The 18,825-nt window shown below is 46.3% G+C and overlaps 1 protein-coding gene across 1 annotated transcript in view; it reads left to right on the top strand.

The window, feature by feature from the left end:
* Positions 1 to 779: 779 nt before the first annotated feature.
* RAB32 (RAB32, member RAS oncogene family) overlaps positions 780 to 18,825 on the top strand; it is a 30,070-nt gene continuing 12,024 nt past the window's right edge. The window contains exon 1 of the mRNA XM_069954332.1: positions 780 to 1,297. Within this exon, the coding sequence (XP_069810433.1) occupies positions 1,066 to 1,297 (232 nt within the window). The 5' untranslated portion in view covers positions 780 to 1,065. The remainder of the gene's footprint in view (positions 1,298 to 18,825) is intronic.

Raw genomic sequence — 18,825 nt, forward strand, 5'->3', positions numbered from 1 at the left:
TTATCCAGGAAGTGACATCACCATGTTATCCAGGAAGTGACATCACCATGTTATCCAGGAAGTGACATCACCATGTTATCCAGGAAGTGACATTACCATGCTATCCAGGAAGTGACATCACCGTGTTATCCAGGAAGTGACATCACCATGTTAACCAGGAGTGACATCACCGTGTTATCCAGGAAGTGACATCACCATGTTATCCAGGAAGTGAAGCCTTGATGCAGTAGTAAGTGCAGGAAAAAAAAGCACTTTATAAGCATTTCCCGTAATAATTGTATATTGGGGATTTGTATAACTTTTGGGGAGCAATACAATACTATAATAAAAATTTCTGCCAGACTTCTCTTAAGCAGCAGTGGGCGTCTCTTCCTGGTTGAGCTGCCATCATCTTCAGACGCTCTCAGGGCGGTATATATCAAGGAAGAGGCGCCCACTGCAGCTCACGACACAGAATGGTGGCGCTGTAACGCAGCTCTCCGTCACACTTCCAGCGTCAGAGCTAAGATGGGCCGGAGGACCCTTTTAACGTGTAAACATGTTCCTAAAGCTAGAGTTATATGGCTACACAATGGTCACACTAGTTGATGGAGCTCTGGTGCTGGCAGCTTCCATTAGTTCTGACACAGACATGTGAGTGAAGCCCTGGCCCTTATCAGCCCTGTTATGGGGGAACTCGCCACAGTTAGCGGGGGCGTGGTCAATTCGTCGGCGGGATTCTCACCTGGAGTCGGTAACTATAGCAACCCACGTGAGTCTATAATCGGGTCACGTGCCCGCGGCCGTGTGTACAGCTCGCCTGTGACGTCACCGCTCCGTACATTGCCGCCGCCGCGCCCTACTCCGCCCTCAGCGCTTCCTGTCCGGTGACTCGCAGTCAGGCGGTTGGTTCTTTAAGACTTTGGGAGGAGAGAAAAGAGGGAGAAAAAGTTTGTCAGGAAGAAAGTGAAGTTTCCCGTGACAGACGCGGCGGGGGGCGTGTGTGAGGGTATGCGCTCCTAGGTCTGTGGACTGACTGCCGCACGCGCTACCGCTGCCCGTGTGAGCTCCGACCTGTGCTAAGACATGGCCGGGGAGACGGCGGGCGGGGAGGCCGGGGCCCCGGAGCGCAGGGAGCATCTCTTCAAGGTGCTGGTGATCGGGGAGCTGGGGGTGGGCAAGACCAGCATCATCAAGCGCTACGTGCACCAGCTCTTCTCCCAGCACTACCGGGCCACCATCGGGGTGGACTTCGCCCTCAAAGTCATCAACTGGGACAGCAGGACCCTGGTCAGACTGCAGCTCTGGGACATTGCCGGTGAGTGCTTAAAGGGGGACTCCTGCCGGTGAGTGCTTAAAGGGGGACTCCTGCCGGTGAGTGCTTAAAGGGGGGGACTCCTGCCGGTGAGTGCTTAAAGGGGGGGACTCCTGCCGGTGAGTGCTTAAAGGGGGGGGACTCCTGCCGGTGAGTGCTTAAAGGGGGGGGGACTCCTGCCGGTGAGTGCTTAAAGGGGGGGGACTCCTGCCGGTGAGTGCTTAAAGGGGGGGGACTCCTGCCGGTGAGTGCTTAAAGGGGGGGGACTCCTGCCGGTGAGTGCTTAAAGGGGGGGGACTCCTGCCGGTGAGTGCTTAAAGGGGGGGGACTCCTGCCGGTGAGTGCTTAAAGGGGGGGGACTCCTGCCGGTGAGTGCTTAAAGGGGGGGGACTCCTGCCGGTGAGTGCTTAAAGGGGGGGGACTCCTGCCGGTGAGTGCTTAAAGGGGGGGGACTCCTGCCGGTGAGTGCTTAAAGGGGGGGGACTCCTGCCGGTGAGTGCTTAAAGGGGGGGGACTCCTGCCGGTGAGTGCTTAAAGGGGGGGGACTCCTGCCGGTGAGTGCTTAAAGGGGGGGGACTCCTGCCGGTGAGTGCTTAAAGGGGGGGGACTCCTGCCGGTGAGTGCTTAAAGGGGGGGGACTCCTGCCGGTGAGTGCTTAAAGGGGGGGGACTCCTGCCGGTGAGTGCTTAAAGGGGGGGGACTCCTGCCGGTGAGTGCTTAAAGGGGGGGGACTCCTGCCGGTGAGTGCTTAAAGGGGGGGGACTCCTGCCGGTGAGTGCTTAAAGGGGGGGGACTCCTGCCGGTGAGTGCTTAAAGGGGGGGGGGACTCCTGCCGGTGAGTGCTTAAAGGGGGGGGGGGGGACTCCTGCCGGTGAGTGCACACACCGGACCCGCCCGGAGCGGATACACTGAGGGGTTGGGGGGGGGATCCTGGACAATCAGGGGTCACTAGGGTGGGCTGCGTGTATATACATATACTGACTAGCTGTATACATTAGGTGGGGACCCTCTCAGGTCATACATGCAGAAGCATTGTAACAGGTGTGAGAAGCGCCATTGTGAGGCCACATTGACCCATTGGTGGCCGGGGACCTGGATGACAGATCTGCGTCCACGGCCTGTCTTGATGGGGGTCGTTGTTTGCGGCCTACCGTGAGGGGTTCCGCTGCCTGTACTGAGGGAGGAGGGGTTTCCGCGGCCTGTCCCGATGGGGGGGGATTGTTCCGCGGCCTGTCCCGATGGGGGGGGATTGTTCCGCGGCCTGTCCCGATGGGGGGGGATTGTTCCGCGGCCTGTCCCGATGGGGGGGGATTGTTCCGCGGCCTGTCCCGATGGGGGGGGATTGTTCCGCGGCCTGTCCCGATGGGGGGGGATTGTTCCGCGGCCTGTCCCGATGGGGGGGAGATTGTTCCGCGGCCTGTCCCGATGGGGGGGAGATTGTTCCGCGGCCTGTCCCGATGGGGGGGAGATTGTTCCGCGGCCTGTCCCGATGGGGGAGGTTGGTCCGCAGGCTTGTCCTCAGTTGCACTGGCCCTTTCATCCACTATAGGGTAAATTGCGCTGCAAATATGGTATACGGTATAGCTAGCACAGATTGCAGCTCAAATTGGATCTATAAATCAGTGATGTGTATAAGGGCCCATAGATATTAATGGATCTGTTGGATCTGCAAGTACGGACAGAAATGACTGATGTGTGGATGTAGCTTATTAGCACAATGGAGTTGATCGTGTGTCTTATATAACCAGAAACCAGCGCTCTAGTGAGAACCCAGCCTAAAGGGGCACTCCGACGAAAATCTTTTTCTTTTAAAGTCTATAGAAAAAATAAAAAGCAGAAGATGGCACTGCCGTGCTCTTCACTCAGGGACACTGTCAGTGCTAAACTCTGCTGGTGGTGCTTAGTTGTGAAATCCCCAAGATGTGTAACCATTCATAAGAAGAAAGCGGCACTCACCACTGCGTGTGTGTATGGGTGACCATTAGAGATGAGTGAACCTGGAGCATGCTGGAGTCCATCCGAACCCGATCGTTCGGCATTTGATTAGCGGTGGCTGCTGAAGTTGGATAAAGCCCTAAGGCTATGTGGAAATCACGGATATAGTCATTGGCTGTATCCATGTTTTCCAGACAACCTTAGAGCTTTATACAAGTTCAGCAGCCCCAGCTAATCAAATGCCGAACGATCGGGTTTGGATGGACTCCAGCATGCTCCAGGTTCACTCATCTCTAGTGACCATAGAATTGCAGTTTGTGCCGCTTTGACTGCGGTCACCCATTCCCTTCTCCCCCACTTCCTCTCAGTCTGCAATAAAGACGGATGGTCTGACTTAGACGCAGTGGTGAGTGCTGTTTCCTTCTTATGAATTGTGGCTTTTTCCTTGAAATCAACTGGTTTCAGAAAGTTATAAAAACCAGACCTTGGAGACTGGTAACAAACTAGAGCATACTCGCCTGTCCTGGTCCCATTCTGGGTTGCCTGGCTGCCGCTGTTTACTTCCTCTGACGATGCTCTGTACACACTGCCGGCAGTCACTGGGCTTGTACTGTGTACAGAACATCATCGGTTGTAGTAGCAGAGGCAGCAAGGCGGACTGGAGCGCCGGTGCAGAACCAGGCCTGGTGAGTATGCTCAGCTCAGCAGCCTGTACTACCCCTTCAATGCAGGGAAGGGAAACCTGGTTCTCTATCCCTGCCTTAATAGAAACTCAGTTGCACTCAGCATGTTACTCCTATGGGATTTTCTTTTTCTTATTTTCCTGGAAGGGTAAATTAGGAGAGTGGAATAATGTGTATATGTGGCAGCTGAGCCGACCTCTGGTGACCTTTAAGGGTATCACATGAGGGGTGGCATGACCGTTCCCTTCTGTGTGAAGTTTTGGAGTCCATCATATGATCCCTCATTTATGACTGTAGAAACTGCCCAGGCACTCTAGGGGGCAGTATATTGGCTGTAGTGATTCCATTGATTTACTGCATGTGTGAACACCGCCTTAAATGGGTCATCAGACATGTTAAAGTTATTGATCACAGTGGGACTCAGGGGTGATGTCAGCGGAACGCAGGTCTTTCAATCACCCCCCCTCTGGGCGATTACAGCGATTCCAACCGCCCAGGAATGTCACCAGATACGCCCACCGTTACTACTTGCCCGCAATTTACATACAGCATGGGACTTCATAAAAGTAAGAATACGGTCTAATAGAGGGGGCACGGAGGGTACAGGGGCATGTTTGATGTTTCCTTATCATTAGGGCGATTTTTGGCATGATTGGTTCCCTTTAAGGAATCTGGACGCATCTTCCTCTGTTTATTGCAGAACATATGGCCCCGCGCAGTGTATTGGATTGTGACAAAGTACAATGAATATGCTGCGCGGCTCTTCCACACGTACTAAATAGATGGTGCAGGTTAATAGAGATGTTAGCAAACAAGATAATCGGTGTGAATCTCTATCTGAGCCGACAGAAGGGCAACTGAGGAAGACAGATTTATGTCACTTCACTTTCAGAGCCACATAGTGAATGTACCATACGTCTTGTCAGATGACACTCAGGTGCCGACCACATGGGGCTGTGACAACCACAGAGAGATGACGGGTAGGTGGCGGGTCTAATAGAGTGACCACAGGTGGGCCCCCCCTGACCTGTCTTAGTAAAAGTCTTGGGGGGGTGCTGTTCCTGCCCCCCTATGTCATGTTATGTAATTTTCTGTCCTGAGATGACCAGTCCTGCTGCTGTAATGAGCAGTGCCGTTGTACGGCCCCCGTGTTCTGTGATGACCAGTCCTGTTGCTGTAATGAGCAGTGCCGTTGTACGGCCCCCGTGTTCTGTGATGACCAGTCCTGTTGCTGTAATGAGCAGTGCCGTTGTACGGCCCCCGTTTTCTGTGATGACCAGTCCTGTTGCTGTAAGGAGCAGTGGCGTTGTACGGTCCCCCCAGTCCTGTTGCTGTAAGGAGCAGTGGCGTTGTACGGTCCCCCCCCAGTCCTGTTGCTGTAATGAGCAGTGCCGTTGTATGGTCCCCATGTTGTATTCCTGGAATGTGGCTGATGCTGTGAGTGCCAGGGATTTGTACAGCAGGTTATGTCACACAGGATACGGACCGTTACATTGTTACCGCCACGTTTTCCTTGGACGTCTACACTCACTTACTGACAGTTCTGCTAATAGATACCCTGGAGAATAAGACCTGTACAGTAAGGCTCAGAGAGGAAGCGCTTGAGAAAGGCCTGGTAAAAACAGGAATTAACTTATGTAAGGTTTGTTTATTTCTCTTAAATGCCACTATGTATCTAACATGTATATGCATAGCCATAGAGAGTGTGTGTGTGTGTGTGTGTGTATAGGCATAACCATAGAGAGAGGGGGTGTATATAGTGTGTATAGGCATAACCATAGAGAGGGGGGGTGTATATATAGTGTGTGTGTGTATATATAGTTATAATGGCCACCAGGTCATCACACACTGGCCTAGTGAGAATTTAGTGGGCGTTTTATCACCGGGTGTAATAGACACTAGAGTAAACTGTCCACAGCAACCAATCACAGCTCTGCTTTCCTCTCTGGTAAAATTGGTTGCTGTGGGCAGTTTACTCTAGTGTCTATTACACCCGGTTATAAATCTCGGCCTTTGTCTTTATACACTTGATTATGACCTAACCTAGATATGTTCTTCCTTCTTAGGATGTTATAAGGAGCCATTGTAAGCTATGTAAGAAGTTAGAGGGCTGTTCCCATCATCTAAACCTTTGTTAGGTGATGGGGAATGCAAAATTAAGCGGTGGTCTTACACTGCACCTTAACATTAAAGCTTGGACTTCTTAGTGTTGCAATTTTAATGTTAAAGAGGTATTCCACTCAAACATAACTTTAGATATGTTTCTGCCCATGGTGAGACTAACAATTCCTTCCATACTTATTATCTATTCAGTCTCCTTCCCCTGGTTCTCAGCTGCTGCTTTCTGCTGAAGATACAAAAATCTGTATGTGAGCCTTTCTCTGTCTCCTCCTCCCCCCTCCCTACTGGGACAGCTGGTGTAAACTACAAGTCCCTGGCAGGCATTATCTGCAATATTGTAGCTTCCTTGTAATGCTGGGAGGGTTATTCCGAGGTCAAGTTGCTGATGAGCTCACTGTGATTAATCCTCCCATCATTACAAAGAAGCTACAATGTTGCAGATAAAGCCTGCCAGGGATGTGTTTACATTAGCTGTCTAAAAAGGGAGGGGGGTGAGAAAGAGAGAAAAGCTCACAGACAGATTTTTGTGTCTTCAGCAGAAAGCAGCAGCTGAGAACTGGGGGAAGGAGACTGAATAGATAATAAGTATGGAAGGAATTTTTAGTCTCACCATGGGCAGCAACATATCAAAAGTTGTGTTTGAGTGGAATGCCCCTTAAAGGAGGGAAAGACACACCAGTCCTACTCGGATTAGGGAAGAGCAGCATGTTTCAGTGTATGACTCTATAATCAGAAGAAAAAATAATTAGATTCTCATTAGGGTCCCAGATATGTTATGTCACACACCTTGCCAGACTAGTCTATGATGCTGTGGTTCCTCACCTCTATTAGCCTGCAGTGCCCAACAGCATTACTGTGTAGTTACAGGAAGTTTTTGCACTTTTTTTTTTTTTTTTTTTTTTTTTTTTATAACATTCTAGTAAATTAGCTTCATCCTTTTAAGAGACGCGCCTACATGGCAACACTTTCCTCCTGACAGTATACGGGCACAGGGGTCACTGCAAGGGAAGGCAGATTAGCCGTGATGGATTCTGTCCCGGTTCATTGCTCTCCGTTCTAAGACGAGACGTAATTGCTGGTTTGCTTTCATATTGGGAGCAATTTAATAATTGACCCGAATGCTCGGCGTTCACATTTACTGCAATACTTGTATGGAAGAAGTTTTCGAAAAGGAAAGAAATGACCAAAATAAAAACTGTGTTACACAGAGCAGTCATGGGAAATTCTCCAGGTACATTGTAATATGGTTCTATTATTTCTGCATTTAGAGCAATAACATGGTGTTTGCCAATGTTCCTTAAAGGGGTACTCCAGTTTCTTTCAGATCAACTGGTGCCAGAGATTTGTAATTCAAATCTATTAAAAAATCTCCAGTCTTCCAATACTTATCAGCTGCTATATGTCCCGCAGGAAGTGGTGTATTCTTTCCAGTCTGGAAGGCAGGAGAGGTTTTCTATGGGGATTTGCTGCTGCTCTGGACAGTTCCTGACATTGACAGAGGTGGCAGCAGAGAGCACTGTGTCAGACTGGGGAGAATACACCACCGCAGGACATACAGCAGCTGATGAGTACCGAAAGACGGAAGATTTTTAAATAGAAGTAAATTACAAACCTGTATAACTTTCTGACACCAGTTCATTTGGAAGGGAAAAAAATAGTAACCCTTCAACGAGAGTCTTGGAAGCTGATGGTGCAAGACATATGGTAGTACTTGCTCTTGTTCAAAAAAAATGAACTACTGCAATATATATATATATATATATATATATATATATATATATATATATATTATTACACACAAAATTATATGTAATATATATACAAAATTATATATATATGTGTGTGTATATATAAGCATTTTTATTTATATAATATATATTATGTCCCTTTGGTGTTGTGCTGGTGTGACATGCTGAGGGGTTGTGTTGCTGGGTGGTGTAGTGCAACCTTAGGGCTCACCTTCTGAAACCTTCCTGTCATGGTGGGGTCCGAGGGTGCTGGGGCCCTTGTCTACTTCAGCATACACGCAGGGACTTATAATTTTTAATAAGTCTTCACACAATAGCGGTGATAAGACTTTACTTGAAGGATAACTATATACAATCCAATACAGGGGCATCTGATGACGGTAAACTGTTGGCTTGATCAGAGTCCTTTGCTTCAGGGGGGGTTTCAAGTAGACAGACCTGTTCCAGGGACTTTGCAGTTTTAGGGTGCGTTCACACCTACAGGATCTGCAGCAGATTTGATGCTGTGTTCAGTTATTTAAAAGAAATCTGCTACAGAAAATCAGCTGCAGATCCTGTAGGTGTGAACGCACCATCCAGCCTTTATAAGGTACGTGTGAATAGGTACTTGAAGTTACTGAAGAGACTTGACGCTGTCGACGCTCACTATCATGTAGGAGGAAGACGCATGGACACACTGACTTGGAAGCCAAGAAGATGTGGATGGTGAATGGGAGACCCTCTATCACTTCACCAATCCAACAGCAGGCACTAGTAAATACAGAGGACGTCCTGCTGAGACTTAGGGCCCTATTCCACTGGACGATTATCGTTCAGATTATCGTTAAATCGTTCGAATCTAAACGATAATCGTTCGGTTGAAATGCAGTTAACGATTAACGACCGAACGAGAAATCGTTGATCGCTTTAAAAGACCTGGACCTATTTTTATCGCTGCTCGTTCGCAAATCGTTCGCGTTGAATAAGACATCGTTCGGTCGTTCGCAATAGATACGAATGCAATAGCGAATAAATAGCGAAGAAAAAACGATCGCAATTACGATCATAAGTAACGATTATCGTTCAATGGAAATGAGTGAACGTTTTCAGGTCTTTCGCAATAGTGGTCGTTTGAGATCGTTAATCGTTAATGATATGCAAACGATAATCGTTTGGTGGAATAGGGCCCTTAGAAGACACGTATAAGTCCTTATGGCTGACTGGAAACAGGTTAGGGGGCTGAAGATGGAGTCTGACAGGATTACTGAGGTGACGTAGGGAGGTTAGATGTGACTCTGGCAATGCCAGACTACCAACTGTCACTGAGGAGACCGCACAGCCCCTCTGGGTAAAAGGTGGGCGGAGCTAACTTTCCCCTGGCCAATCACTAGAGTGTGATAGGTTGCAGGGGAGGAGCACTGATCAAGCTCAACACTTGTCTCATTAGAGGTTTATACATAACAACATATTGAATAACTATGACAGAAAACACTATCTCCATAAGAGAGTTAGGAAAAAGCAGCAAATACATAGGCCCTAATACAGACTGTCTCCTTCCTTTGTATTTCCCATTGCTTTTCCTCTTAGTTTTTGCTCAAGAGCTGCTGTGTCTTTCATCTGCTTTACTAAGGGTGCCCTCGCACAGGCCTCCAAAAAAATCTGTTTTTTTATTTTATCTTTTTCACGTTTTTGTGTTTTTTTTTTCTGGCGTTTTTGACTGAACTTTTTTTTTTTCTCTCTTCTACCATCACATGACCTGGCTGCTGGGCCACAAAAGGGGAAAAAAACACCCATTGAAGTCACCTCCATAAAACACTGTGTAAGGCAGATCATAAACTTCCATTGACTTCCAGCTAACATCTGGTCGCTGGTGGTTTTATTTCAGTTTTTTCAGGATTTTAAGGCAGCATAAAGCTGGCCTAAGCCTGGCCTGGACCGTCTGTTCTGTTACCCAATACCCAGTTAAAAAAAAAAAAAAGAAAAGAAAAAAATTCTTACAAACTTCTGAAGTCTTAATATTACTTTGTGTCATGTGAAACTAGCTATGCGGCCGCTATATCACATGTCTTAGCTGATAAACTTCATTTAACATTTAAAGTGGAACTTTACTTCTATGTAAAAAAATGCCGGCGTACCTTACGAGACCCTTGAAGTGTGCAGCTTCTCTGCCAGATCTCCAGAATGAAACATTTTAAATCTGCTCCTTTGGTTTAATAACAGAACTTTCAGTATTGCGTTAGAGAAGCTTCAGCGATGCAATTTCTGAAATAATTTTCATTATGGTAATTGCAAATTAACACAATTCCTAAAGTCGCCCGCCAGAATATACGGACAAGGGAGTGACCAATTACACTATTACACGGCCCGATAACAACTGTAAACGAGCGCTAATCTGCTAGATCGGCGCTCGTTTACTGGGCCTGTTACACGGCCCAATAGTCGTTTAATAAGGGCTGCATGGACATTGTTACCGATGTCCTTGCAGCCCTTGCTAAAACTCTATACATTACCTATCCATGCTGCAGGGCTCCTCTTGCGGTCTTCTCCCGGGTCCCATGCGTTGTAGCTTCAGAGCGGCCTGTCTGAGTTGACAGACTGCTCAGCCAATCACTGACCGGAGCTCTGAAGCTGCGTCGCGCGAGACCCGGGGAGAAGACCGCAAGAGGAGCCCTGCAGCATGGATAGGTAATGTATGGGGTTTGGAAATCCGTCAGCCGCCGGCCATGCACCGCTATTACATGTAGTGATGCACGGTCAGCACCTGACAATTATAGGTCCAAACCTTTATCAACGATCAGCCACTGATCGTTGTCATCGGCCGATCGTTGTGTTTATTACACGGAGCGATAATCAGCCGGATAGGGCCGTTTTGTCCGATTATCGTTCTGAGTAATAGGGCCCTTAGGCTATGTTCAGAATGTAATAAATTTATTGATTTCTATTGATCTTGATAGAACAACGGCTTGCAAAATAATAAACATGTCTATTTTCTATGACCGTTGTTTGCGAACAACGGCCATAGAAAATACACTTTGTAGCCGTCCTGCTGGCTGTAGAAAAAAAAACTCAATGGCCAGCAGACTTGAGTGGTTTGAAAATAACGTTCCTACAACCAATAATGCATTATGGTCCGGAGGAACACGTAATACAGCCGACACGCAAAACAGCCGTTGTATTAAAATGTGTGAACGGCCCTAATGTGACAAGTACGGGGAAGCTTTGTTCTGGGTATATGTTTAAGCAGCATATTCTCTGAATGTGTAGATAAAAAGGGAAGAATAACTGAGAGATGGTTTTGGTTCCTGTTTGCTTTCAACCAAACTCACGAATTTGTGTGTTTTTTTTTGTCTTTTTTAAACGTATATTTAAAGGGGTATTCACATCTCAACTAACCATAGTTATACTTGTAGGACTCATATATTTTCTAAAATATTTAAATTGACTTCTACACATATACAGTAGGGGTCGCCAAAGAAACACTAAGCCGCAAAATAGCTGGTATCGGCGTCTACTTTTCCCCACTGCCTCAAGCACCAATGAAGCTTGAAAGGGGAACTCCGGGGAAATATTTTTTTTCTTTTAAATAAACCTGTGTCAGAAAGTTATATACCGTAGATTTGTAATTTACTTCTTTTTAAACATCTGAAGTTTTCCATTATGTATCAGCTGCTGTATGTGCTGCAGGAAGAGGCGTATTCTTTCCAGTCTGACAGTGCTTTCTGCTGCCACCTCTGTCCAGAGCAGCAGCAAATCCCCATAGAAAACCTCTCCTGCTCTGGACAGTTCCTCACATGGACAGAGGTGGCAGCAGAGAGCACTGTGTCAGCCTGGAAAGAATACACCACTTCCTGCAGGACATACAGAAGCTGATAAGTACCCATAGACTGGAGATTTTTAAATAGAAGTTAATTACAAATCTATAACTTTTTGACACCAGTTGATTTGAAAGTAAAAAAATTTCGCCAAAGTACCCCTTTAATATCTCAATAGCAAAGATGAGTGCCATAGTCAGTGTTTACTGTCAGTTGAGATGGGGGGGAAAAAAAAAATCAATATAGTTTTAGGCTGGAAAATCCCTTAATAAATTTCCCCTGTATTGTGCTTTTTGACCAGAAAATACACACGAAGGAGGGCCCGTGACTGACAGGAGTGAGTGGTGATTTAGTTCCCATTCTTGCTTACACTTTTTTGTATTCAGTACGACGGCCGGTGCCCCAGTATATCGCACAGCTCACATGTGGTCGCCTTTCACTTCCTACTGGAAATGTGGCCGTCGCTAAAGATATGGATGTGAAATCCCTTACACCGCAGGTGGTTTGTGACAATCACAGTGGACTGACAATATTAAAACGTGAATATAATATTTAATTACTAAAACACCCGTTTCTTTTCAAAAAGACCTTTTACACGGCCAATTCCTAGAAACTCTAATTCAGCTGATGGTCGGCCCATGTATAGTGTGTGATCAGCTGAGGAGCAGGAAAACGCCTGATCATTAGCTGGTTGGATCTTTTAGGGTACAAACACACACGGCTTATACGCTGCTTATTTACTGCTGCGATACGCAGCAGATTAGATCTAAATAACTGAACACAATATCAAATCTGCTGCGTATCTGCTGTGTGTGTTTGTACCCTAAAGCATAAAATCTCTCGCTATTGGCCGGTGTAAGCAGGAGACGTGCGGCCAATAACTGAATGTTAGTGGCTGCACAATTGATACAGTGATCGCTCGTGCGGCCAGGCTAATCCGCTTATTGTGTTGTGCAAAGGCAGCGCAAACAACTGCGGATCTTGCTGATCGGCGCACATTTGAGGACACGGGTAGCCAAAAAAGAGAGGATGGAGGATGAGAATCCCTAACTATTGTATAGCGGCCTTTCCTTTTTGGATTGTCATTTCTTTGCTTGTTTTTACAACGGGGTCAACGTTTATTTATACTCAGGTGATGGCCACTAGGCCGGCATTACATTGGAGCCGGTCAGTCACCGGTGTTACCGTCCTGACTTCAGCATTTGGATTTTTAGGTTGGCATCTGTCACCATCACATGGGGGGTCAGGGGAGTTGTTCTTGGTCCTGACATTTTTAGCATTTTTTCTTTGATCATCAGATTCTTTCCTGACATTGCTCATACTTTCTCTTACTGTATTATCAGACTGCTCATTGTATTGTCGTCTTTAAAAAGTAGGTAACGAAATCTTAACCTGCTGCTATGTCCCTATTGCACAGGAGACTCTGAGGAGGAAGGTATGTCTCTTATGGTATGTCTCTTACCTTCCTCCTCGGTGCCGTTCCGATGCAGTTAGTAGTTTGCCCCACCGTCCAGCAAGACTGTTTAGGAGAACTTCCTGCCCCCATAGTGCCTATCCAGCCCACCCCGACGGGGAGGCGTTATGGGAGCGGGGCAGTGCTAACGGGGGTCCCAGTGTCCTAACAGTCTCACAGGACTGTGGAGCAAACCACTAAGTGCACCAGAACGGCGCTGAGGAGGAAGATAAGAGACCTACTATAAGAGACCTACTATAAGAGACCTACTATAAGAGACCTACTATAAGAGACCTACTATAAGAGACCTACTATAAGAGACCTACTATAAGAGACCTACTATAAGAGACCTACTATAAGAGACCTACTATAAGAGACCTACTATAAGAGACCTACTATAAGAGACCTACTATAAGAGACCTACTATAAGAGACCTACTATAAGAGACCTACTATAAGAGACCTACTATAAGAGACCTACTATAAGAGACCTACTATAAGAGACCTACTATAAGAGACCTACTATAAGAGACCTACTATAAGAGACCTACCTTCCTCCTCAGCGTCTCCTGTGCAGTAGGGACATATCAGCAAGTTAGATTCGTCTCACCTCTTAACCAATAAAGATGGCGGGGCAATAAAAGGAGCCGCTAGCATTTGATGATTAGTAAAGACATAAGGTATCAGGCCAGCAGATGCTACCCTGTCCCCCCTGGTATATGTTGCAGATGTAGTAGACACAGGGATCTCCATCCTAGCAGCCCCGATACTTTCCCATATAAATCAGATGTTGCAGTTCTGTAAATTGAGCTTGAAATGGATCCAAAAATAATCTCCTCCTTGGTGTTCCTGTGGGTACATATGTTTTCTGCAGATCTCCTGGCATGGAGCCAGGGGAAATAGAGAGAAACTTTTGAGATGTTCTCAGCGTTAACCTGTTCCTTCCCATTACAGATAATGTACAGCACAGATGTGAAACTCAGGCCCTCCAGCTGTTACAAAATTACAATTCCCATCATTTCCGGACATGTGAGATAAGCTTTGGCTGTCCAGGCATGATGAGAGTTGTAGTTTTGCATCAGCTGGAGGAGTGGAGTTTGACATCCCTGATGTATGGAGATCTTGCAGAGTGACGTATATACAACGGCAGCAGGATGTGAGAGTCGCTGTGAGGTGCGACCGCCTCTCCCCTTGGTGTCTGTATATACACTACGTTTATTACAAAGGATTTATATGGACAAAGGAAGGGCGTGCAGGCAGGTGCTCATGTAACTCTCACACCTTATATCACAGTAATGACTGGGCTTAACTCTTTCACTGCCAAGATGGCTTATTCTGCATCCTAAATTTAAACACTAGGACAGGGGTAGGGAACCTTGGCGCTCCACCTGTTGTAAAACTACAACTCTCTCATGCCTGGACAGCAAAAAGTTGGAGAGCAGAGGTTCCCTACCCCTCTACTAGGATATCGGGGTTAGGGCTTTTTTTTTTTTTTTTTTGTATCTATCACCAAGGAGCAAAAACCACCATGTTCTTACTGCAGAAAACCCAAAAGACCAGGGCGAACACCACCAACATTAATAACAGTATATGAGGCCAAATAACACCCCACCGGCGAAATTTTGCAGCCTGTAGGGGGAGGAGAGAAATTAATTACAAGTAACAATTTGCCTCTCCCCGTGCCCACGGAAGCTGCAGTGGGACCCTTGCCTGGCTCCAGGATCTCTGGGGTGTCCACATCACGACCCGGCTGATGGACTGGCCACTTCAGTTACTGGTTGGCTTAGTGGCCAGCCCATCAGCCAGGACAGGCCTTTTTCCACCACGTCATCACATCTCGGGGGGGGGGGGGGGGAGGAATGACTTCCAGCGGGGGCCCCGCGTCCACTCCAGCTGCTCACTGCAGGCACAGGGAGGGGTAAGTTCCTGTTCCTGCTTGAAATCAATTTCCCCCCCTCCCTCTGTAGGCTGGCGGCTTTTAGAAATCACCAGACTTCTCCTTTAATTCTATATCTCTATGATAGCTTTTATAGTGATACCCTTAAAGGGGGAATTCCGCTAAGGTACGACACCAGTGGGCAGCAGCCTGTACCCCTTTAGGTTGTCTTGCTGTCCGGCTGTATGGTAATGATTAGAGGTCAGCGAACCGGGTTCGAGTCCATCTGAACCCGACCGTTCGGCATTTGATTAGCGGTGGCTGCTGAACTTGGATAAAGCTCTAAGGTTGTCTGGGAAAACATGGATACAGCCAATGACTATATCCATGATTTCCACATAGCCGTAGGGCTTTATCCAACTTCAGCAGCCGCCGCTAATCACATGCCGAAGGTTCGGGTTCGGATCGACTCCAGCATGCTCCAGGTTCGCTCATCTCTAGTAATGATGTTGCGCTTGTTATTTCTTTAATTTTGGCAGTAGAGAATGGGGACAGTTGGTAGCGGTATATTCACACGCCAAGCTTGCATATTGCAGATTAATGATAAAATATGTCCAAATGAACACAATAGACAATGACTAAAGCCCGTTTTCTCTCCGACTTTGCAGAAGCCAGGCCATGATACTGTAAATAGCACCTTTTGTATGTTACGCTTCAGAGAATCAGCCCTTAATTTAAGCAGCCTCTGTTATTAACTATACTTAGAGCCGGAGCGGATAAAGGGAGGGAATGGCAGAAATGATGAATCATTTGGATGTAATAATTTCAGCTGCTATCTAATCAGTAAAAGAAACGTTTGCCATAATTATACGCTGCTCGGTGTGTGAATAGGGCCAGAAGCGCAGCTCGTGCGCACAAGCCAACCATCTTCTTAGAGAAAGCTGCCGAGGCTTCAACCGCACCATCAAGGAAAGCTATTGTGGCCTGGAGGGTAAATTGTATTACTTCTATTAAGAGGTGTAATAAGTAGCTTTTATAGGAATTATAAATAGTAGCTGCTATTATACAGAAGAGGCCTATTAATAATCCCGCATTAGTGGTAACCGCAGTATTTATTACAGAACATCGAACCGCTATTCTTCTGTTCAAAATGGCAATTTAATTTTAGGCATCTTGGACAAAAGGCATGTACTTACTGTTGGATGTATATTCACCTTAAAGGGGAAATATCAACCTGCTGATATGTCCCTATTGTGTACGGGGCACAGAGGAGGATGGTAGGTCTCTCACCTTCATCCTCAGCGTCGTTCCTGTGCTGTCTGTAGTGTAATCCTGTGCTGTCTATAGTGTAATCCTGTAACCTATGAGTCTCCAAACTGTGGCCGTACAACTGTTGCAAAACCACAATTTCCATCATGCCCGGACAGCTAAAGCTTTGGATTTGGCTATCCAGGCATCATGGGAAATGTAGTATGGCAACAGCTGGAAGGCCGCATTTTAAAGCACTGGGAGCAGGGCTTCCGCCCCCAAAGTACCAATCCGGCCCACCCCTGGCCAGTCCACTCCACTAATAATCATTAGAAGGGGCGGTCTGGCTGAGGGCAGAATGGCGCTCAGAGGGCAGTAGCCCCGCCCCCAGTGCTCTAAACAACTTTACTGTACTCTGGATTACACTATAAACAGCACAGGAACAGCGTCGGGGATGTAAGTAAGAGACATGCCGTCATCCTCGGCACCCTGTGCGAATAGGGGGCTATAGGCAGGTTAGATTTGTCTAGCCTGCTGATAGTTCACCTTTAACGTTTTCATGAATAGTATTATCACATGATGGACAGACTGAACCTAAAGTTATATTGACTTATAAAAGTCTGTCAGTTTCCATTTTTATGGGGTAAAAACCCTCTGCATATAGCGCTTTTCTTCCTGTAAACTCTGCCAGGAATGAATGCCAATGAAGCTGATGAATGATCCTCTGACAGCCGTGCGTGGTCGGAGCCCTAATACTTTATGCTACCTCTGTATTTCAGTTCAATTTTATGACATAAAAGACTATCTTCAAGAGCTGCATCACTGGTTTTTGACTGCATTGCAGACCTGTTCATCTGTTTGGTATCAGTTCTGCATTTTGCTGCCATTATTTTCTTAGTATTTAACGTGCCACTGTTATAAATCAGCAGGGGGTGTGATATAAAGCTTGTCTGCTATTTACATTAAATAAATAATTTTTGTAATTGTCATTCTATAAAACAAGGCTATACTTACTGTATCCAGGTCCAGTCTCCTGAAGACAGCTATATAACAGCTATACTTACTGTATCCAGGTCCAGTCTCCTGAAGACAGCTATATAACAGCTATACTTACTGTATCCAGGTCCAGTCTCCTGAAGGCTGCTATATAACAACTATACTTACTGTATCCAGGGTCAGTCTCCTGAAGGCAGCTATATAACAGCAATACTTACTGTATCCAGGTCCAGTCTCCTGAAGGCAGCTATATAACAGCTATACTTACTGTATCCAGGGTCAGTCTCCTGAAGGCAGCTATATAACAGCAATACTTAGGTGATCTAGGTGATACATTCCGTATCTGTTAGGGTGCATTTGTGGTATTTTGATCAGTATTTGGTCCTGATTTTGGAACAAATTTTTATCATTAATTTTGGACAAGTTTTTCAGAGTTTTGGCCCTCTCCTGTTTTTGGTTTAAAATACTGAGTAAAATGAGGATACGGATACTGACCTAATACTGTGTGTGAACGCAGCCGAGTGCTGAGCTGCTATACCCGACCCGTGAGAGAACGGCCTACACTGAACAGCCCTATCTCTTCTGTATGCTGCTGCGTAGGTCTTTTTTGTTCAGAAATCTAGTCTGGCTCTGCACACCCGCTGTGATTTGGGATTGCTGCAATAAATAACAAGTAATAGGAATAATAGTCCTGTAATAATAAAGTGTTTCCAGGGTTGTAAAGCTGCAGTAATGGGTGTGAGGCCGGGCCATGCATTCCTCCGCACACAGATTAACATTGCACTGCACATCTTGTGACTCGCGCTGAGAGTCCAGCAAGTACTCAGCTCCACCACCACATACAATGAGGGTCTGTGTAGGTCTCCTTTAAATATTATTGTGAGATTTTCCTCATGTAATATGAATGACTGTCAGGCAAGTGAGCAGGGTCATATGAGCGGCACACAAAAATAGCAATGAATGAGACAGGAGATTTATTGGAAGGACCTTTCCACTGAAGACTCGTGGGGGTGGGGTGCGGATGGGGCATACCAGTAATAAATAGCTGTCACTCCTCCATCTTGTAAGCAAATTCCTATCACTTTATGGAGCCCTGTGTGTAGTAAACGCAATTCTTTTCGGAGAGCTGTACTGTACTGCTTTGAACAGTTCCTGACATGGACAGAGGTGGCAGCAGAGAGCGCTGTGTCAGGCCAGAGAAAATACACCACTTTCTTTTGGGCATCAGTTAATTAGAAAGAAAAAAAAATTGGTGAACAGCCTCTTTAATATGGACGGATCCGTTGGCAAATAAGAGACTTTAATATTCATTTGGTTAGTGATGTGTTATATCATAGGCTATCCGTGCTTATTTATTGCCACTATACAGGGCCCCATCGCACAGAAGTTATTTTTAATTTTTAATTGTTTTTGTGTACATTCATACGTAAAGGCTCTTCAACAGATTTAAAGCTGTGTTCAATCATTTAGTTATATATCTGCAGCTTCAGATCCGCCACAGATCCTGTACGTGTGAGTGTAAACAAAAATCACTTCTGTGTGAAGGAGCCCTTATCTGAAACTTAACAGCTACATTAAAGGGGCACTCCAACAATCCTATTAAAAAAAATTGCACAAAAAGCATATAGGTGCTCTCGCTAATCCCCCCCCCTCCCATATCGATTGTTTGACACCTTTTGCA

This window comes from Dendropsophus ebraccatus, chromosome 15 (assembly GCF_027789765.1).
Source record: "Dendropsophus ebraccatus isolate aDenEbr1 chromosome 15, aDenEbr1.pat, whole genome shotgun sequence".
Lineage (NCBI taxonomy): Eukaryota > Metazoa > Chordata > Amphibia > Anura > Hylidae > Dendropsophus > Dendropsophus ebraccatus.